Source organism: Melitaea cinxia, chromosome 1 (genome assembly GCF_905220565.1).
Source record: "Melitaea cinxia chromosome 1, ilMelCinx1.1, whole genome shotgun sequence".
Taxonomy (NCBI): Eukaryota; Metazoa; Arthropoda; class Insecta; order Lepidoptera; family Nymphalidae; genus Melitaea; species Melitaea cinxia.
Window position 1 is genome coordinate 6337430 of NC_059394.1, and position 23558 is coordinate 6360987.

Sequence of the window (23558 nt, forward strand, 5' to 3'; positions counted from 1 at the left end):
TTTATGATCATATCACATTATTTGTTAATGCATTTATTATCGCGATGTTACGCTGTAAATATTTAAACTAAAAATCATTATATTTAAGATTAAAAATTATATCTCAATGTCAAATGCGATTTTACGATAAGTAATAAGTACCTCAAATGAAACGTAATAAACTTAAAAAAAGTAAAAAAAATAATTAAAAATATATTATTTTTTAAATGTACGTTAAAATCTGCCATATTCTTCTTTTTTTATTAATATCTTATACCTACTTAGCCCTAAGTTTTGCGTAGATAAAAAGATTCTGAAGATATATTATTTATAAATAAATGGCAGTCGGACAAAAAATGCAACGATTTGACACCAATTAAAAAATAAATTCATTTAAAATAAAATATATTTTGACTTACCTCAAATAAATAATCAAAAGTACAATTAACTGCTTTACAAGTACATATTCAAATGATATAAAGTTGTTGCATTTTATTTATTTAATTTACATGAAGGTAGGTTAATTTTGTAACTGAAATTATTACTGCTTTTCGAACGCAAATTTTTATATGCGTCACAATGATAAAGACTATGTATAAATAATTAGTTACCTACTTATTAACTAATTAAAGTTTATTGCTAAAAACTCGTTTCGAGGTTGAACATGTATTCAACTTCAAATCACTTTGATTTGTATAAAATAGAGAAAATAATATGAACACAAGTAGGTATAACATAGAAAAATTTTAAAATTTGTAAAATAACATGTACCTATTACATATTTTATAAAGTTAAAAAAATAAAAACTTACCTAAATAATTGTGCAAACTGATATAAATTAAAAAAAAATTGAAATGGCAAATTCGTTTTCGTATAGTAGTAGTCCTGTTTGAAAATCCCGACACAAAATCTTCTCACTGACGCACTGTCACTTTTCAATAGATGCCCGACCGGCTTTTTTTATTCTGTGGACATCACGCCACGTAGATGTGGCTCGAGCACGCGGCGTGTTAACTAGTCGGCAGTTCGGTGTGGACTGGCGGTTAAACGCACGTCACCTCGAGTCGACTGACTGCACTGACTCGATTACGTCCCTACTAGATACAATTTCGAATACATACCGTAAATCTCTATACCTCGAATCTACGCCATCGCTACTCCGACCCCCGAAAGGACCCCAAGTGTAACATTCTTTTCGAAGCGAATCATGCGAAATAACAAAAGAAACTTATCGAATTTTGAACCAAGAATTTTATTAAAAAAACTAGCTACTATTGTGTGTTGCAAGTATTATCAGTATTGTCTTGATTAGAATTTCTTAAAATGTTAAAAAAAATTGTTTAAATAGTGTGTCATTACTCATACTGTACCTACAATTACATAAACTAGCGAACTCCGTGAGAAATACGAAAGTAACTCGATCTGGTTTAAGTAGGATATCTACGAAAACCAGTTACCGCCCCTGAACACTGTGGTGCATTATGACCCCAAAAGCTGACCGAATGTGTATACCTAACAGACCACTGTGTTTCTAACTGAAATACCGGTCCAGGCACTGTAGCTCAGCATCGTACCACAATCGTACCATCTGAGCTATATTATTCATATATTTTTTCTGAGAGTAAATTCTCGTCAGTTACGAGTTGTTTGACTTTATCGCCTTTTATAAACATTCGGTATTCCAGTACCTATTTCTGATATCTTTGTAATAATTTTAACTGTTATCTTTCAATAAACACTTAGCAACATTTTGTTTTATTTTAATATTCAATTAAAACTGTGTATAAGCAAGTAAACGCGCAGGTGATAAGCTCTGTACTGAAATAAAAACATAGTATATTAAATTATTAGTTTTCTGAAAAAAAAAATTAAAAAAGATTCCATTCAAGTAGTAGAAATTGTAAACATCATACACAAAAACTGACGGTCAAGTTTTTTGCGGATACATGTTTTGAAAACAGAACTTGAAAATGATAATGTGTTTATGTACTTAACTATAATTAAGTTTTTTTTTCGAATTTAAATAATATAGTAGTTTTTAAATGAACACTGCGACCAAATGATTATGTGACACTTAGAATTTGTTAACATTAGTCAAATTTCAGACATAAAAGAATTGGCGATGGAAACTGGTATAACTATAACAACCTGGATTTGAAAGATCGTTCTCCCGTCCGAAAGGCATTATGTTGATCAAGGTTGTAAGTATAAACATCAAGCAGTGATGATTCAAGGAAATGCCTAATAATTATAAACACAATGTATCTAAAATAATATGTACACATTCGCTACTGCTAAAAATATATAAAGAAATTGATAATGCAGCAGTCGCTGAAACAGCTGAAGATCGCTTTGGTAACAAGTTTTCAACACCGTGATAGTAATTCGCTAACTTTAAGTAACTGATGAATTAAACCAAAAGAAATTTAAAAAATATACCTAATTATATTAAAGTTTAAAAATTCAATAATGTGAAGCTACCAGCAATTCGGAATGTAGATTCAACAAAGAAGAATCGGCAAGAAACAACGCATTTATGTTGAAGTAGTTAAAATAATTCCAGCGGTTAGTAATACAAATATACACAAATTTTCTGTTGTTACTCGTGTAATTAAACATATTAATTTTAGCGGCGCCTGTACATTATGGTGTACCACCGACCTTGACTAACTCTGACATTGTAAAGACACACGGTTTACCTTGGTATTTTTTGTTGTCTTAACAAATAACTTTACAAATAATGAAGTATTACACAAAGAACTTAATTAACAGAATAAATACCTTTTATGGAAATCGTAAGTTATTTTTTTTTTATGTCACTAGGTCGGCAAACAAGCGTAAGGCTCACCTGATGGTAAGCGATTACCGTAGCTTATAGACGCCTGCAACACCAGAAGCATCGCAAGCGCGTTACCGACCCAATCCCCAATCCCCCCAGGAGCTCTGGTCACCTTACTCACCAACAGGTATACAATACTGCTTGAAAACAGTATTATTTAGCTGTGATCTTCTGTAAGGTCGAGGCACTACCCCAGTCGGGCTGCTCCATATTTTGAGCAGGAAATTCCTGCTGTGCCCTACCTCAGTTAAATAAATAAGTTCTGTCGTCAATTTTACTTCTTGGAAATACTTGAATTCATTCTAATAGAATATGCGATGGCTTTTGCTACGGAAATATCTGATTTATTTTCTTGGACAAAACAACCAACCAAATTTGACTAGCCCGTTAGCACGGGTTAGTTTATACACGAGTATCGTCTCGTATTTATAATTTTTGTAGTAAAATATATAAATTAAATACATTACGTTAGTAACGTTATTAATTAGTAAAAAGTGAGTGAAATTTATAAAACGAAAGGAAGTTTTTATTTTTAAAAAAATCAAAAGTGTCTGGTTTGTAAAGAAATAAAAGTTAAAGCCATTATAAGACTGAGTATTGTATTACCCGTACATGACACCTCGTGAACTAATTACGTTTAATGGATGTCACTAGAGGAAAGTTAACATAACCCGAGTAATCATGTAGAACACAATAAGTGCTTGAACGGCGTGTCGTCGTACGATAACGAAGACAATTGCCGCATTTGCAAGATAATGGAAGTGGATGGAAACGGTTAATCTATTAGATGTTCTGTTGCCGTAGAAAATTCCGACCTAATTCACTAATTGAGAGCGTATGGTCTAAGAATCTACTAATTACTTACTATGTTAAGCTATATTGATTTGTACTATAGAAATAAAAATAGTTGGACAAAATAATCATGAGCACTTACCTTTTTCAGGGTTTATATATCCAGTAATATTATTTCAATTATGAATTCCGTATTCATTCATTTCAGCCTATTGCAGTCCACCACTGGACATAGGCCTCCGAAAGTTTACGCCAAAAATGGCGTGAACTCATGGGTTGCCGGGAACTGAGGGCCAAAACTTTAGGCGTGAACTCATGGGGTTTTTGCCCATAGTCACCACGGTGGGCAGGTGGGTTGGTGACCACAGAGCTGGCTTTGTCGCGCCTAAGATGCTGCTGCCCGTCTTCAAAACTAGCAGGATGGTAATCCCGCCATCGGTCGGCTTTACAAGTTCTAGGGAGGTAGTGGAACTGTGTCATCCCTTAATTGCCTCTTACGATACCTACGGGAAGAGAGGGGGTGGCTATATTCTTTAATACCGTAGCCACACAGCATTCCGTATAAAGCTTCCAAATTCTTTGAAAAATTCTTTTACTTCTCTTCTGTACACTATGAATAGTTCAATCGTAATTATTATGTGATGTGATGTTTAGAAATATTTTGTGTGAATCAGTTATGTTTTCTACAATAAACAGTTAGAATCGATTTAGAAGCAGTAATGATAATTATTTTATGTCCCGAGAAAAAAAGCTAATCGACTTGCCTATACCTATGGTGTATAACTGTATACCAAATGGTACTTATCCGGTTCCACAACGATTGGAATTGCCTTTGAACAGAAATTATCGTCAATAAACAGCAAATAATTACATTTGTCGAGCGATACTGAAACGACTGTTTTAGTCTTACAACTGGTACAGTATTTGTAATTTGTGTCCAGATCTTGATGATTGTTTAAAGGATTTTCTAGAAACTACTGCTAAAACCAGGTTAGTCACAATTATTAAGATAAACTTAAATTACCCTGCATTAAATCAAGAAATTCTAGTTCTTATTCACAATTTTAATAATTCACAAAGTTGAAGTGCCAGTGGGCTGGTCATCTGTGGCGCAGGACTGATAGCCGTTGGGGCAGACGTATCCTGAAGTGGAGACCACGTCTTGGCAAACGATGTGCGGAATGGACGTCCTCCGGCCCGCTGGATCGATGATCTACGTAAGATTATCGGTGTAAGCTAAACCGACTGACTGACTTAAGTCAAGAAAGGGGGGATTTAAGAAATAAATAATTATATATTTTAGGTAATAAGTTACAAAATTATGACCCTTTTTATACTAAAGTTGTTAAGCCAAATATACTTTTTTTTAATTCTTAGGAAATAGTGTCTCAGTTTGGAAGTTTTTTGATAGGTTATTAAATTTTGCATTAGGTTAGAAGTGGAGGAATAGCGCAGTAAACACTGACCAATAACTAACTACTTCCTAACTATATAACTAACATTATATAAATTTTATGGATAAAGCTACCAGCTGTGTCTAGTTGATAATTATAATTATTGACTAACTCATTAGCAACAAAACAGGTTTTCGCAACAAAAGTTAGTATCCGGCATTAATGATTCTCAGTGACGTCTATCGACCTTACGCTCGAACTTTTCGACGAATTGTTGAGTATGTGTCTTATTTGTAAAAACAGTTTTAACAGTTTTTAAAAATATAGAATAAAGGAAAATTTTGGTTAGGTATTTAGTAATATTAGTAGAATTAGTTCTGTAATATACCCTAAAATAGAAAAAATCTATGATAATAATAAAATCTATTTTCTAATTTCTACTATTAGTTTACTCTCGTTGTATGTATTTATTTACATTTCTTATTCACATTTTTAATCGTTAAATACTTTTTATCGAAATATCCAAGTTTTAATACATTTTTAAACTTGTAATGAATGATACATGTTGTTAATGCAGTTTTCTGGAATATTAATAAATTGGCCTAACCTCAAGTCTAGTAGAAGGTTATATGAAATCACGCTACGATTGCAAAGAATCTGTTACTTTAATTTAACGGGATATTCAAAACTCAACATTGGTGAAAAACTATGATACACAGCTAGAGGTCTCTGGTATAAATATTGTGTTGTATCAACTTTAAATAATAAAATAATTCTTTAAATTATACAATATTATAAAAAATACAGAAAAACATACATTTTAATATAAATTATTCATATCGGTAGCACATCTAAGTGACGCAAATTTAAAAATGGCAATAATTAAAACTGCCGACGAATAACATCAAAAGAAAAGAAATATATTCTTAAACTTAATATAAAAAAATTGTTGATAAAATAAAATAACTAAGTTTTTATTTTTTGCTATTTCTTTTTTTTTTTTTTTTTTTGTTCACTCGAGTCAAGGACGCATTTCAAATTTTGCTAGTTACGAGTGTTTCTTATTTTTTTATTTAAGTATAAACAATTATAATATATACTTATTTATAGATGATTTTTAACTGAGGTAGGGCACAGCAGGAATTTCCTGCTCAAAATATGGAGCAGCCCGACTGGGGTAGTACCTCGACCTTACAGAAGATCACAGAAAAATAATACTGTTTTTAAGCAGTATTGTGTTCCTGTTGGTTAGTAAGGTGACCCCAGAGCTCCTGGGGGGGATTGGGGATTGGGTCGGCAACGCGCTTGCGATGCTTCTGGTGTTGCAGGCATCTATAAGCTACGGTAATCGCTTACCATCAGGTGAGCCGTACGCTTGTTTGCCGACCTAGTGACATAAAAAAAAAATATGTCTTAAACACAAATCCAATATTTAAAAAAAACACGATTAGTTTCACGAACTGCTATATTCTGAATACAACATGAATCAACGTAACAGGCTTTCTAGTGTGGGTACCTATGATTTTTCTTTTATTGAAGTAAAACTTCTTTACGCATGTTGACTTAAGGTTAAGCTAGTGAATATGTGACGAGAGCGTTACGAAAAGTGTGATCGGGCGAGGCGAACGAAGCAAGAGAGAGAGGTTCGAACACACATTTTCTCTCTTTCTCTCATAGCCCGTTACGTTTCGTATATCTAAGACACGCGCTTCAGCCTGTAATATCCCACTACTGGGCATAGGCCTCTTTCCCCATGTAGGAGAATGATCAGAGCTTAATCCACCACGACGCTCCAATGCGTTTTGGCGGATATATTCCCTACTATGAGTAACGATAACTATCAGGTGTACATGATGATAACAACCGGGACCGACGGCTTAACGTTCTCACCGAGGCACTGTGGGGAGACCCACAAGGACTGCACAAACACCCAGACCACGGCAAATATCGCTTCAGCCTGTAATATCCCACTGTTGGGCATTGGCCTCGTTCCCCGTGTAGGAGAAGGATCAGAACTTAATCCACCACGCTGCTCCAATGCGGGTTGGCGGATATATTCCCTATGAGTAACGATCGCTATCAGGTGAACATGATAACAACCGGGACCGACGGCTTAACGTGCTTTCCGAGGCGCGGTGGGGAGCCCCACAAGGACTACACAAACACCCAGACCATGGCAAACAACTGTATGGCCAATACAAATGTATGTCATGTGCGGGAATCGAACCCGCAACCGGCAGCGCAACCGGTACAATCCATAGCTGTGACCGTTGCGCCAACGCGGCGTCTACGGCAAATATCTGTATGGCCAATACAAATGTTTGTCATGTGCGGGGATCGAGCCCGCAACTGCCAGCGCAACAGTTACAATCCATGACTGTGACCGTTGCGCCAGACACAGTGCAAGCCTATTGTGCAGAAGTTTTACTTCAGTCGTGTGGTCTAAGGCACACTCGTGTTTTTTTTTTGTTTATTTATTATATCGTTATTCCCATACTCAGAAAAGAATGAAAAATCCCTGTACGTACATTTATTTAATTAGAATTCCCTTATAGAATAAACTATAACTTTATTATTGAATTATAGCCTTGATTCCTAACGAGCTACAAGCAGATAAACTAAATGCAGATACCACACACAAATAATTATTTTCCCCTTAAAGATATTCTCATCAACAGTAAACATTCTCTTTATTGCTTTTACACTTACCGCGTTATCTAATAACGTTAAAGATCTTTAACCTGTAACCCTCTTTTGCAATATTGAGACTTATTGTTATTAATTTGTTAAGTTTTAATACTTTAAAATTGCTATAATATAAATCTATACATATAATAAAATGGTAGGAAAGTCAAAACTGTACATTAAATATTTTTTTAAAAGAATACTTGGGGTGTAATCTAGAATCGACACCGAAGCCAAAATTATAGTTTTTAGAATTTTTGTCTGTTTGTCTGTTTGTCTGTATGTATGTCCGGGATAAACTCAAAAAGTACTGCATGGATTTTCTTCAAATTTGGCACAAATATTATTAAGAAGTTGGGTCAACATATTATCACGCTATCACCTACGGGGAACGAGCAGTGAACCTTTATTTCTTCAACGCATTCTGTAACAACGTGTAATCTAACGACGCATATTATTTTGAATGTTGTTATTATGTTATTTTATTTTTATTTTATTTTGTTTTATTAGGTAATCCAACAGCGTTATAATACAATAGTATGTTACAATATAATGTATAAAAATGGACAAAATAGGATCACACTGATATGAAAGAAAATTAATCATTATAAAATGCATAATATATTTAAAAAATATAATAATAAGAAGTAAAAAAAGTAAACGGCTATGTTCCGTCTTATCCATTGCAGTTAGAGGTGAGTGCATGACATGAAGATGTGAATGTGTGTTCGTGTAGGTGTGTGCATGTAAGATGGAGGTGTATTAGTGTAGGTGTGTGTATGTAAGATGAAGGTGTATTAGTGTGGGTTAGTGCATAAATCTGTAGGTGCTGGTTTAGAATATTATTGATGATACTACGAAAAATGCATCTTTTTGATTTCTTTTTTAAGTGCCGTCTTTGTTCTTAGGCAAAAAAGGTCTAAGTTTGGATACTGCGTATTGTACGTATTGAGACCGATGATGAGGCAGATGACCGAGTTGCGTGCGTAATTAGTTCTTACTTGAGGTGTATGGAACAATGGTTTAATATGTCTAGATGTTAATAACCATGTTATAAGCTAGCTTCACACTATAAATAAAGACATTCTGTAGTATATTTAGTATTAGCATTGCACCCGTGCGAAGCCGGGGCGGGTCGCTAGTAAAATATAAAGTGATTCAATAAAATCATTTTGCGGCAAAAAATCTTATTTTTTTTTAAATAGCACTTTAGGTATCGGATCTTTCGTCCAACCTCGTGACAAACTCGATTGCCCTTAACATACATATCAAAGTGCACTTGACCCTTCGATTCATCAAGGTTGGGAGGAGACAGTCTCAAAACGGAGATGAATATATTATTTTCTTTTACTTTCTGCTTTGTTTTTTACAGATTTTTAAAAACAATAAGTTCTTTTATAAAATGGATGATGATAACCGAATTTATATTGTCGCGTTCATTGACAATTATTATCTTAAAGGCATAATATATGTATTAACTAAAATTATACTTTGAATGTTATTTGTATTTACCAGTTTGTTTTCCTTTTTTAACCTTTTGGGTAGATAAATAAATTAAAACATAGGTCCCGATCTAGTTCAGTCGATACTATAAAATTTTCTTACGAAATATTTTTATTAATTAAAATACCCACATTGATAAAAAGAAATAACTTTCCTTATAAAAACAAAACATTCCAGTGTCACAGCTCGAAAGCCGTTACAGCCACGCCGCAAAGTCATGTAAATTGTTCGTACCGTATCACAGGAGACAAGATATACGGCCGATGTAGCAAGAGGCAAACCTAGTTTCAATTATTACCTGGCTTGTTTTAAACCTTTCAAAGGTTCTGGTATCGAGTAAAACAATCAAGTTTAAGAGCTGGTACAACTATTTGTTTCCATGCGTCGTTTAAACATTAAAATTGTCTAAACTGCTTAGACATGTTACGTAACAAACTTAGTTTGAAATTTAATTAAAACATTAATTCGCTATAAGATTACACACACTTAACGAGAGTCTAAAAATCTGTATTTCAAATATCTAACAATATCAAGTAAACTGCGATAGGCTGAAGTGGTGATGATGATGATGATGAAGTCATGGTCGCAAAATAAACATAAAATAGGTATATAGACTGCTACTTTTTAACATTAGGTAAGTAAAGTACAAACTTATCCTAATGCCATATAAGGTAACTACAATAAGTATTTCAATAACATAGCTAACTCTACTGTCTGATAACGTTGTTTGTTATTATATTCTTTTAAAATTGATTTATATCTTACAGTTATTGCTTGCGTTATTTTTTATCGTCCTCGGAGAAAAAATTCGATGTTATTGACATATTAATTTTTGTTTAATATAAATAATATTTTAATGCTTGTTAACTTTTAAATTAACATTTATGACTTAAAGTCGCTGAGCATAGAACTCTTTAATAAAAATACATTTAAGAAAAAAGTGAAATACAAACAATTAATAATTATTTGAATTGATTGAAATGGTTACAATCTACTATCCATGCATATCTGTAACTGCCTATCTGTTACCTTTTTTTATGCAATAACAATATTTTTATTATTTTGAAAATGTACCTTGAACATGAATAATATTTGAAATCTCTTCCTGGATTAAAAATACTTTATTCCTAAGTTGGAAAGGGAAGGAATTGCAAATGGATGCTTTTATTGCTAAATAAATTATTAGTACCACGTTTTAAAATCCATCTCTCAAAACTATACATACACCTCTCTTAAGTAAAACGATTTCAAAAGATGGAATTATGATAGTTAAATAGATTATCCAATCGTGTAATTTACTTTACTTCGTTAGGAAATGAAAGCTTAGCTTTTTATGCTAGGGATCTTTTGACGTTACAAATCTTGTACTAAAATAAATTACTAAAAAAAGTGAATGTGTCCGTACTTAAAATTTACTTTTATGCACGAATATGTTCATTGAATTTACCCAAAACACATTTTAAATGACGCACCGCTGGACAGAGGCCTGTGTAATGAGGGATTTAAGCGTAATTTGCAACACGGCCTGGATTAACATTGCCATAAAAATGTTGTTTTCCGCTTTGTTTATCCGCAAAATAACTATGGATATATTATATTTTTGAAGTATAACATTTTAAAAACTTTAAAAATCTTAGTAGTAGAGCAGAAGTCCAAATAGGTTAACAATTAGAAAAGAATCGTAAGTCAAAGCAGGTTTTTTTTTATTTTTTTTTTTTTATATCATTAGGTCGGCAAACAAGCGTACGGCTCACCTGATGGTAAGAGATTACCGTAGCTTATAGACACCTGCAACACCAAAAACATCGCAAGCGCGTTGCCGACCCAATCCCCAATCACCCCCCTCCCCCAGGAGCTCTGGTCACCTTACTCACCAACAGGAACACAATACTGCTTGAAAACAGTATTATTTTGCTGTGATCTTCTGTAAGGTCGAGGTACTACCCCAGTCAGGCTGCTCCAGATTTTGAGCAGAATATTTCCTACTGTGCCCTACCACAGTTAAAGGTGCAGGTGCCTCAGGTGCATTCGATAGTCTACTTCTAGTTTAACACAAAAGCCTTTTCTTACAAAGTACTATTTATATGCATTATTGATGGACTAATGAGTTTAGTTAAGACAAGTTTCACTAGAATGAGTGAAAGGCACGAAGGGCTACTCGGAACATTAATTGATAGGAGTTGCATACATGAAATTGTTTGTGTGTCGTTTGTTTGGTTTTCTATATTGTATTATGACACTCATTCACTTGAGAAAGTCTTAATTTATTACTATTAATAATACTTATTAATAAATTTATAATAAGTACATTAACTACATTTGTTTAACTTTGTCCTTGTGAGTGGGTACTTATAATCATCATTCATTGTTTTTCATATTACAAGTGTAACGAACAAGTGTATCTATCCCCCTGATGGTAAACGGTTACTAACCTACGGACGCTTGCAACACCAGGAGTATAACAAGATCTTAGCTAATCTTATCACCGCTGTCACCACGGCGCATTCTTAGAAGCTCTGGCTACCGTACTCACCGAATAAACACAGCACTATTAGTGAGCTTTGATAATTGGCTGTAATCTTCTATTAGATTGAGGTACTCCAACAGTTCCACTGCTCTAAAATTTGAGCAAGATGTTCCCTGCTTTACTCTACCTTAATAAGTTTACATATATTATTTAAAATAGTTCGTACTTTGAAATACAGTTTGGGTTTTGAAGAACAATTTAGTTAAGACCTTTAGTTTCTTCACCTATTGATAAGTTAATCTAGGATAGTGCAAGCACATGTTGAATTTTCTTTTAAGGTTAGAAAACTTGTTTATTGATGAAGATTAGATTATTAATAATCATTGCAAGAGAAACCGCGCTGTATAGTCTCATCAATAGACATTGCACCCATTTGAAGCCACTACAGCTGTTTTGAATCATTAAGCAGCTAGTTTTATAAGTATGAAGTTAGTGTAAAAATTACGTTTTTAAAATCATCTTTTTTTTCTTACCTTTCTATATTTATATTAATTATTTAAATTTAATTGTACTCTAATTAAATTTTAAATATATTATAACTTCAATGACAATTTTTAACGTATATCCTAAGATTGACTGTACTCGCGGTTTTAAAACGTACTAAAATTATAATATTTATATTACATATTTCGGTAAATGGACTAAAAAACATAAAAAGATTTTTTCAAAGCCTCAAAACAAACAAAATTGTCAGTCAAATAGTGTAATTAGCATTAAACCTAGCATTTTTTGCGATATTTTTTTTGAAGTATATTGCAATAGACTAAATAATTAAAATTGCAACGATCGATATATGTGAGTATATATACCCGACTAGAAAAAAGGTCAGGCTCAACCAGATCATTTATCTGGACCGGATCAGGATAGAATGAGGCATGCCAGATCCGGCAAGCTCTATCAGGACCAGGTCTGGTCTAGACAAGGATAGCCTGATGTAAAATATAATCAAGTATGGTAAGGCATACTGGATCAGGACCTTACGCGAACTGAGCCTGAATCGCGCTATCAATGTGTTTAAGCGTACTTAGTATACAGTTATCAGGACAGTCTAGCAGGGAGTCCATTTCTACACAGTGGAGCAGTCGTAAGTAGTAGGAAGTAGTTAATTAGTAGTTAATTATTATAAATTAATAAATGAAATTTAATTAATAATAATAATTAATTACTAATATAAAAATAGCTAATATTTAAAATAAAAACATAAATAAATAATACATTTGAAAAAATAAACGGAAATAAATATCATAATAATTATGTTAAGTAACATATTTATAATATCAATTCGTTTTTTTTTTTTTATTAAACAATTTTTTTCAAGAATAAACACATTCGTGTTTTTTAAAAGGACCGGACCGAACCGGCTGATTAGGATGAGATGAGATTTTCTGACCCGATCAGAAAATCTCATCTCATCCTGATCAGGTCGAGACAAATCTTCTGCGTTACATACCTTATCCGGTCCAGATCAGGCATTCCCGGTCCAGTCCTTCTAAGGAACACAAAAAAAATCTACTCGGGTATCTTATATATAAAATTCTTGTGTCACACTCACAATATTAGTTAAAATACTTCTCCGAAACGGCTGGCCCGTTTTTATGTAATTTTGTGAGCTTATCGGGTAGGTCTGAGAATCGGCTAAAATCTATTTTTCATACCACTAAGCTACAAGAAGGAGGGGAATAAGGGGGTTAATGACATATATGGCGAAACAGCGTTTGCGGAGTCAGCTAGTCTTATATAAAAAATATTCGTGTCACAATGTTAGTTACCATAATCATCCGAAACGGCTAGACTGATTTTTATGAAATTTTGTGCGCGTATCTGGTAGGTCTGAGAATCGGCCAACATCTATTTTCATACCCCTAACTTACAGGGGGGGGGTTAAGGGGGTAAATAGTATATATAGGAAAACAACGTTTGCGGGGTCAGCTTATTATATTATATTAAATATATTACAATATATATACTATAATTTGAACAGCGTTCAAGTAAAGGTGAAACGTTTCAAACTTCACACTCACGTCTCAGTAACTGTTATTATATTAATATTTAGACAACGTTAGGGTTGTCATGACATTAGAAGTTGATTTAAATTTGAATTCGTTTTTAAAATATATAAAAACCGTATTCAAAACTTTATTATTTTGAAACATAAATATTTAACATAAGGAATTGTACTAAATAAATATTGTAAAATTTAATTTTGTAATGTCTTAACTGACTATTTCAGATTCAGTTGGTTACTTTAACAGACATACTAAAAGAGTGCTATTAATACTGGAAGAATGAAATTTCGCAAAGTCAAAAATTGTATTGTCAATTTAAACCTGCGTAGGTCACTTTAATGTCAAGTACTCAGGAAACCGACATATATCTCAGATTGTAGGCTATATATGTTACCTACAGTGTCAGCTCGCCCACAGCAGCTGTAATAAATTACAGCCTACATAGTAAGTTATACGATTCTGGTGAATTATTCTACCATCAGGTTCAATCAACGGTATTGTGATAGGGCCGATACTTAACATAATCGATATATCTGTACATTATAAGTTAAATAATTACTAATATAGTTCAATAAGTCAAGAACTTCAATATGCTCTGTTGTCGACTATATAAATATATCTCTTATTAGGTTAGGGGAGGGTGGGGGAATTGCGAACACCTAAGGAAAAAATAAAATAAAACGAAACCAAATTAAGTTATCAAAGTTATTTATTAATCAGTCTTTAGTTATACTAATCAACCTTACGTTTTTATAATCAACAGTTATAAATTTTTGAATTTAAACAAGTTATAATAAAAAAACTAAACATCTGGTGTTCGGGATTACCCCACATGATGTGGGGTAATTACGGATACTGAGCGGGGTAATCCCGGACACAATCTAACTAGCGCAAAAATCACATAAAAAGCCCTTCGAAGTGCTTTCCCCATTTGTGCACTTCTCATGGGCCCATAATCTACATTTATAACACATTATCCAGTCTTCGGTGATTGGTTGTACATATTTTTCGTTACAGATCAGACAAAAATACTCTTCTTCATTCTTCGATTTGACTTTTTTATTATAAATTTTTTTGCATGCATCATTTTAAAATGCTTTCAGATTCTTCACGCATTTATTACTTCTATTTTTACTGTTAATCTTTTCATTGACTTTAATATGCTGTTTTTTCTTTCTTTTTTGTTCTTTTTCTTCTAAAGCATCTTTCATGGGGGTGCTGGTTATTATAATTGAATGCCTCTTTCTAGAAGTATGTCTTGTTTTGAGTTGTGATATTTGGGGAACAGTTACAATTTCCTGAAGTGGAATTGATTCGTCCAACTGAGATACTTGGCTGAATGGCTTTATCAACTGAGCTTCAGGTGTTATAAGTCTTTTCTCTTTTGATAATTGTGTTTCCTCATCCTCTGGTGGTTGAACATTTGACGAGGATATTGAATGAGTCTCAGGCAATGTCGCTTCTATGAAATCTTCATCAAATTTTGTTGTATCTAATGGCCAAATACCAGCTGCCCGGAACCCACTTGCTGCTTTCTCAATATTGCTGATCCGATTGAAGGCTTTAGTGAAAAGTTCAACGACTTCGTACTGAGTAATCCTTTGGCCTACGTTGGATGCCATGTATAAATCACATTCGCGGTTATATGCAGTCTTGAGGGGTCCAAAGTATGTTAAATCCAGAGGTTGCATTCGATGTGACGTATGCGGTGGAAGAGATAACAGTATTATTCCATTCTTGCGACAAAGCAGATAGCAAGCAAGGCTAACGTGACTTTCGTGGTTATCTAAAACAAGTAGAATTGGTTTTTCAACAGATGGCTTTGCATTTGAGATAAAATGATGTAACCAATCAACAAAGAGGTTTTCATTTATCCAACCCGAATCGCTAACTGCTGCTATCATACCAGAATTGCCTCCACGCAACAATTGAGCATTCATTCTTTTCCTCTTAAAAATGAAAAACGGAGGAATATAATTCCCTGAGGCACTGAATGCGCAAACAACTGTTATTGTAGTTCCTTTTTCACCACTAGATATCATACCGACTTGCTTTTGGCCTTTTGGAGCTAGTATCCTGGAATTTCTCTGCACGTTAGAAATGCCGGTTTCATCAACATTATATATGCGATTGGCATCAAATTGATATTTTGTTTGCAGTGATTCCAAGTTATTGAAAAACATTTTCACTTCTGTTTCGTTAAAGGCAGTGATTCTATTAATGGAAGTAGACTCAGGTCTACGAAGTGAAATATTAGGATTCCTTTTCTTGAACGCGTAGAACCAGTCCTTACCTGCCATTTGGGTTTTTTTGTCAAAATTGTGCTTTAAATTATTTACTTCGGCAAATTTGAAGGCTATTTTGCGGACCATCTCAATAGTCAAACCATAAAATTGTTTACTGCATTTCAAAATATGATCCACTAGTTCAACTTCTTGTTCTTGAGAAAATATAGCCTTTCTTCCACTTTTTGGAGTCTTCATACTTTCTTGCTTAAGATAATCATGTATAGTGCTTTTTGGTACAGAATAAGTAATAGCTGCCTTTCCTATTGAAAGTCTTTTGTTTCTCACAGCTTCAATGGCTTTCTCTAAGTCCACTAATTTATATTTAGTCTCTGTCTTTCTTTGGTAATTTCTTGGCATCTGAAATATTAATTTATATTTAATAACAATATCAGAATAATCAGTGAAATATTATATATATATATATATATATATATATATATATATATATATATATATATATATATATATATATATATATATATATATATATATATATATAATATGTATACACACAATATGTATTTACAATATTTAATAAAAGTTCAGCACTCAATACAGTTTAGGGGTAACTGCGGACGTTCGTATTTACCCCACCTCAATCGTCCGCCATTAACCGACTCGCCCAGAAACGCAATATAAATATTTTATTTGAGGTTAGAACCATGCGGTGCATGATATGAGTGCTTTAAAACGTTGTTCAGTTAGGTGTTATTTCACATAAAAATCATCATTATCCTATATTTTTTGTACAGTAAAAAGCATGCATCCAATTTTACACAAAAATAAGATGTAATTATTGGAAATTAATCAAGTTAACTTACCTTGAAGCGCGAGAGCCTCCTCACTTTAAGACTTATTGTTTGGCACTGGCTGCAAGAGCGACTTACGATTGCGTCATTCAAAATATCTACTGTCCTGTTCTAACACACTTAGACCTGCGCGTCCGCCATTACCCGCCGTCCGTGATTCCCCCACCCTCCCCTACCTAAGATTTTTTTTATAAAAATCCATATTTATTACATCAAATTATTTTAAGATATTTGATACATATTCCTTTAAAACAAGACAGATTTTCACTACTTACAAACAAAATACCGAGATAGATGATTCGTTAAGGAAAAATTACCACTGACGATATTTAGGTGTACGTAGGATAGTTAAAGACTGCAGTTATAATTATTCATTTTTATACATCCATTCCATTCCTTTATACTTCATAATCAGTGAGTGAACAATAAATCACTCCATTTTCTTACCCATATGGTTGGATTATTTTTTAAATTTACATGGGTCGGGTTATATATATTTATCCGATCGAAAAAGAATTATCAAAATCGACCTACTCAATAAAAAGCTATGCGTGATTAAACATAAAAAATTACAAGTTATATAAGGAACCTTCTCCGATTTTCCGTCGGTTGAAAACAACAAATATTTTTAAAGAAGCTAAATTTGAATAACACCTAGTCTTATTACTACTATATTTAATGTTTTAGAAATTTCTGGTCTAACGAGTACTTAATTAACAAAATTGTGTACGAATGTATCTAACGGAGATATATTATTGACTTTAATTAAAAAAATAGCTTTTTGCACTTAAGTAAACGATTTATACAAAATAATTAAAGATAAAAACAAGCCGAACTTCTTTCATTACTTCTATCTGTAGGCAATTAAATGTTAAACGTTTCTAGTTATAATATTTTAAGCCTCATTTTTTTAAAGTTAATTACTAATAAAATATTTAATAAACATTAAAATAAATTAAAAAGAATATTTTATATAATAGCAAAGTGATAAAAATTTCTCTTAATATATCAATAATATGTAATATATTATTAATTATATATAAATATTAATATAAATATCAACGTATATTACAATTTATAGTATTATAATGATTAAAAATATAAATATGTAAATGTTACTAAAAAAAATTACTTGAATATTCTAATGTTATGACCATTTTAAGTAGCTCATTTTTATTACCTTCAAAATATACAAAAATTTCTGCACCGTTATAATGTTTACTTAAATTCTGCACAAGTTTTTATCATAGATATTATATGACTATTACCTACTTTTTGTAAGTTCGATCAATACCCTGTTCTAATAAGTATTGACAGAAGTACATAAGACTAGACAAACAATATTATTTCATCTATTTTTTTCTATATTGCAATAGACTTATATAGACTTAAATATACTGAATTGTCATCCTCAATAAACAACCAGCAAAGCTATGCGAAATTTTGATTATACTGGACCTTTGAAACCGAAAAAAAAAAACTTGAAAATATTCTTAATGACTATGTCAGAAATCATCATCATCATCATCTCTACAGCCTATTGTAGTCCACTGCTGGACATAGGTCACCAAAAGTTCGCGCCAAAAATGGCGTGAACGAATGGATGGATGACATGACAAAACGAAATGTTTTTTCGTCAGTTAAAGCTGTCACCATCCCAAGGGTATTGTAGTATAATTACGAAGGACATCCATAGGATTTTAATTAAAATTTATGACGAATCATTCATCATCATCATCATTACAGCCCATACAGTCCACTGCTAGACATAGGCCTCCACAAGTTTACGCCAAAAATAACGTGAACTCATGTGTTTTGCCCATAGTCACCACGCTGGGCAGGCGGGTTGGTGACCGCAGTACTGGCTTTGTCGCACCGAAGACGCTGCTGCCCGTCTTCGGCCTGTGTATTTCAAAGCCAGCAGTTGGATGGTTATCCCGCCACTGGTCGGCTTTTTAAGTTTCAAGGTGGTAGCGGAACTGTGTTATCCCTTAGTCGCCTCTTACGACACCCACGGGAAGAGAGGGGGTGGCTATATTCTTTAGTACCGTAGCCACACAGTACTTATGACGAATATTTGCCCTAAAATATATATTCGTTTTAAATATAATGAAATTAAAAACATTCACCATCAAAAATAATTTTATAAAGAAATAACAAATTTTAAAAATATCCCGTTAAAGATATAAGAGATATAAACGGCTTTAAAGATGTTGAAAATAGTGAATATATTTCGTGCTAATCACCGAATTAATTTATCTTTACGTCTGTATTAATATAATAAAATGAGAAAGTTTATTTGTTTTTGAACGCTAATCTCTGGATCTATGCACAATATTTTTTTTAGGTCAGACAGTATCTTTAAGTGAGTAAAATAGTAATTAAAAAAAACAGACTAAAAAACTCCACACAGTTCAAACATAATTTTTATTTGAGCTTATACGACTATACGTGTACTATTTGAAATCATGGTATCGTAAGAACCCGTATAGAAATATATATTTCTTAGGGATTATTGTTATAGAGTACTCAACCCATTTTCAGTATATAATACGTTTCTATAAACGGTAAAAATACTTCAGATATTCATTCGAATTAACTTTTACAGCGCGCTGAGCAAATTATTATAATAATTATTATTAAGCAATAATAATAACGATTGAGTTCTATCGTATACGTTAGATTTTATTGTATATAATTATACAGATTTTTAGATAGTCTCGGTGGAATGTTTATACAGTCAAGCAAACAAAAAAAGACTTACATGAGAATTGATACTGTGTGTATATGTTTTTATAGGAAAACAAGCAGAGATGATTCGCTGGTAAATAATTGCAATTCCGCTAGCAACCCTAGGAAGACGTCACGCCCACGTTTACGACGTTTACAGCATTTGTTGTCGCCGACATCCGTTGATTTACTACTCGTATCCTATACGATTTCCCTTTATGGAAGCCCTCCAGCATTTTTAATTGTATTAAGCAATGCTACCTGACGAATTTAAGACGGAAGCTCCTGTCGTCAGAAATGAATAACAAAAGCAGCGAGAACTGTTGAGGGTTTAGTTGTATTTAATTTATAAACACTTTAATTTATCATTATATTCACGGCTGGGCATAGGCCTCTTTCTCCGTGTAGGAAAAGGATTAGAGCTTAATCCGCCACGCTGCTCAATTGCAGGTTGGCGTAATGTCAGAGTCATAAAACTAAAAAGTTTATTTGTATATTAGAGTCTAGATTTACTGTAAAGATTTTTTTTTTAGGTAAATCTACTTAATATTGGGAACGGTATGAAAAGTGTTTATGTTGACAATACAGATGTTTGTCATATATGACAATAATAATAAATATGTCAACACTAGCGCTGTCATACGCAATTAGAAAGGAATTTATAAACAACAGATGCAACGATCGCGCCACCTAGCACATCGTTCGATAGTCATCTACCCTCATTTATTATATTACTCGAATTATTCTGACGTGTACGAAACGAACGGTGCAACCGTCGCTAAGGCAGTCTTGGCTCTGGCTTGGCACGATACACTTGTTGTATCCTGCTAGTAGCTTAACCTAGACTCGTTCAATAATTAATTTGTGCAAACGAATTAATTGTTATCTATTACGATTAATTTGGCTAGGTGAGGCGTATAACTCGAGCAGTGAAGGTGAGCGTTGATGCGCATCACAAAGGAGATCTCCTTAAACCTACACCTGGGTCGCAAGTCCTAGGCACTGCTCTGAGTTACTCCCTATGCCACACGATAGATTGGATCGGATCGCTGAAGAGCGCGCATGTATCCACATGTTCGGTAGACATTACAATTTCGTTATAATCTTTTGAAGTACTACCCACATAATATTGTAAAGAGTGTGAGTATAACCTACGCCTGCGCCCTGCAAACATAGAAAAGGACCTTCCATTAGTCGAAAGACTACATCAGAAGCGGGATAAGATCCACCCCCACTTTCAAAATTTAACTAATTTAGTTAGTTACATTGAACGAAGAAATGTCTCTCTTCGCTTCCGGTATGGAAGCTATTTCAGAAAATAGGTGAAGTTATAGGCCCACCTCCTGACGATACATCTGTTTTTAGCTAGTGTGCAAGTTAGTTGCAATATTTTGTGGTGATTAGTGGGTACATCGATCATCGTTTTATTTTCTTTTATTAGTGGGTACATCGGTATTTTAGTTCTTTTCGGTCGTTCTGTAATATTCTTATCGGTTAGTTAGCTGGTTGAAGGGGCCTTGTACGCCCGGGCCACGCTACAGAGTGAGGGTGAAGGGGCCTAGCACGCCCGACCCACGGTTGTTAGCTGGTTGAAGGGGCCTTGTACGCCCGGGCCACGCTACAGAGCGAGGGTGAAGGGGCCTAGCACGCCCGACCCACGGTTGGTAAGCTGGTTGAAGGGGCCTTGTACGCCCGGGCCACGCTATAGAGTGGGGGTGAAGGGGCCTAGCACGCCCGACCCACGGTTGGTAAGCTGGTTGAAGGGGCCACGTACGCCCGGGCCACGCTATGTTAGGAAGGGATGAAGGGGCCTAGTACGCCCGACCCGCTAGTGCATTACGGTCTCAGCGTTTTGGTCAGGAATAGCCGAACAGTTATTAAAGTCACTCGTTACTGTTGTATAGGTCGGGAGGAGTAACGCCGAGTTGGCGGATGCACGACATGGACGCACGAGGTCATGCGATTGTCAGGGTTTAGCTAGCTATTTTAGACGTTACATAGCTGATGTTGCCCGATAGCCGCTAGTATTGTCGACCGCTTGTATCAACAGTGAAGCCGGCGCAGCACGCAGCGAGCGGCGCGTGGACGTGTGCAGCGTCCAACCTCCGAAGGGCACATTACAAAACAAAGATAAACACGAGGACGTGTAACTTGTCAGACTCAGGTCCGTGGGTGAGCGATGTGAGTTTAACTCTGGCGGAGGTCGTGGTCTATGGAGACCGTTGTTGTGAGAGAGTAATGTGATTGCTCTTCAGTTAGAGAGCCGTGGTGTTAGAGGTATTTACTCGGGGATTTCTGTAAGTTTGGTTGTAACTTGTTGTCGAAGTCTATAGTATTGGTTGTGAAAACGTTGATGGTACATGGCTATGGTATTTATCTGTAGTGATTAGTTATGATTGAGATTATTGTAAAGTTCTTCCTTTTACGTTGAGTTTGACTGAGTGGTACAAGGCACTGTTGTAGCTTTTTCTTCTACTCCAGGCTGGCCATCACACGAGGGCGTGTGCTAGCAGGATGGCCGTGTCAACACTAGCGCTGTCATACGCAATTAGAAAGGAATTTATAAACAACAGATGCAACGATCGCGCCACCTAGCACATCGTTCGATAGTCATCTACCCTCATTTATTATATTACTCGAATTATTCTGACGTGTACGAAACGAACGGTGCAACCGTCGCTAAGGCAGTCTTGGCTCTGGCTTGGCACGATACACTTGTTGTATCCTGCTAGTAGCTTAACCTAGACTCGTTCAATAATTAATTTGTGCAAACGAATTAATTGTTATCTATTACGATTAATTTGGCTAGGCGAGGCGTATAACTCGAGCAGTGAAGGTGAGCGTTGATGCGCATCACAAAGGAGATCTCCTTAAACCTACACCTGGGTCGCAAGTCCTAGGCACTGCTCTGAGTTACTCCCTATGCCACACGATAGATTGGATCGGATCGCTGAAGAGCGCGCATGTATCCACATGTTCGGTAGACATTACAATTTCGTTATAATCTTTTGAAGTACTACCCACATAATATTGTAAAGAGTGCGAGTATAACCTACGCCTGCGCCCTGCAAACATAGAAAAGGACCTTCCATTAGTCGAAAGACTACAAATATATTTTATTAGTGTTGTAATAACACTATATTGTGTATATACAGAAGAAAAATCAACCAATGTAATTCGTATCAAAATTTGAAGTCTTTTAGGCCATAATGGGTAAATCTTTTATTTTATATTTACAGGTGTTGTATGTATCTGGGGGCACGGTAGTGCCCCCGCCAAGACGAGCCAAAAAAAAAAAAAAAAAACGAAAAGCACTACCTATCTTTTCTCGAAGTGCTTCGTCGTTTTTTTGAACCCTCATAACTTGGGTTTGGATTATACCAGATAAACAAAATTCTGGGGATATGATGTCAATAGTAGACTTATTAAACATATAAAGTTTCAATTGCATAGCTCTTATACTTTAGATTTTATTGATATCTAAAAAACCCCGATTTCGTCACTAACTGATGATCATCAAAATTCTTAGAGTACTTGCTGAAGTCCCAGAAAGCTGAAATTTGGTATGTAAGCTAGTATTAGTACACAAACAACAAAAAAATTATAAAACTTGGAACTTTTACCCCCCAACCCCTTAAACTAGGGGATGGAAGTTTGTATGAGACTTCCGCAAATTTTGATGCTAGAGGTCTGAAAATTGATATAGGGACTCCTTGTTACTCCTTGTTATAAATAATAAAATACATAAAAAATAAAAATCGGTTATTAGTATGTCGAAAATTTACATTTTGTAATTTTGGTATTTAAGTTTTGGCGGAGGTCACCGTTTGCATATCAGTTCAACATAAAATCAAAAACAGCGTGCTTAAACTGAATATGGTGAAGATTGGATGATATTTATGGTATAAAATGTGTCGGAGGTAAAATGCAGCTATAATATTGTCATAAGCAACTTACAAAAAGAAGTGAAATCCCACCAAAAACATTTTCATGTAAAATGTTGCCA

At 34.3% G+C, this 23558-nt stretch overlaps 1 protein-coding gene across 1 annotated transcript; it reads right to left on the minus strand.

Moving 5' to 3' along the window:
- Positions 1 to 14813: 14813 nt before the first annotated feature.
- LOC123658567 (MFS-type transporter clz9-like) lies at positions 14814 to 16208 on the minus strand. The gene has a single exon (XM_045593972.1). The coding sequence runs from the start codon at positions 16206 to 16208 to the stop codon at positions 14814 to 14816; it is 1395 nt and encodes a 464-aa protein (XP_045449928.1).
- Positions 16209 to 23558: the final 7350 nt, after the last annotated feature.

Excerpts from the sequence above, each read along its gene's own strand:
- LOC123658567 (XM_045593972.1), bottom strand. The coding sequence starts at position 16,208 with ATGAAGACTCCAAAAAGTGGAAGAAAGGCTATATTTTCTCAAGAACAA.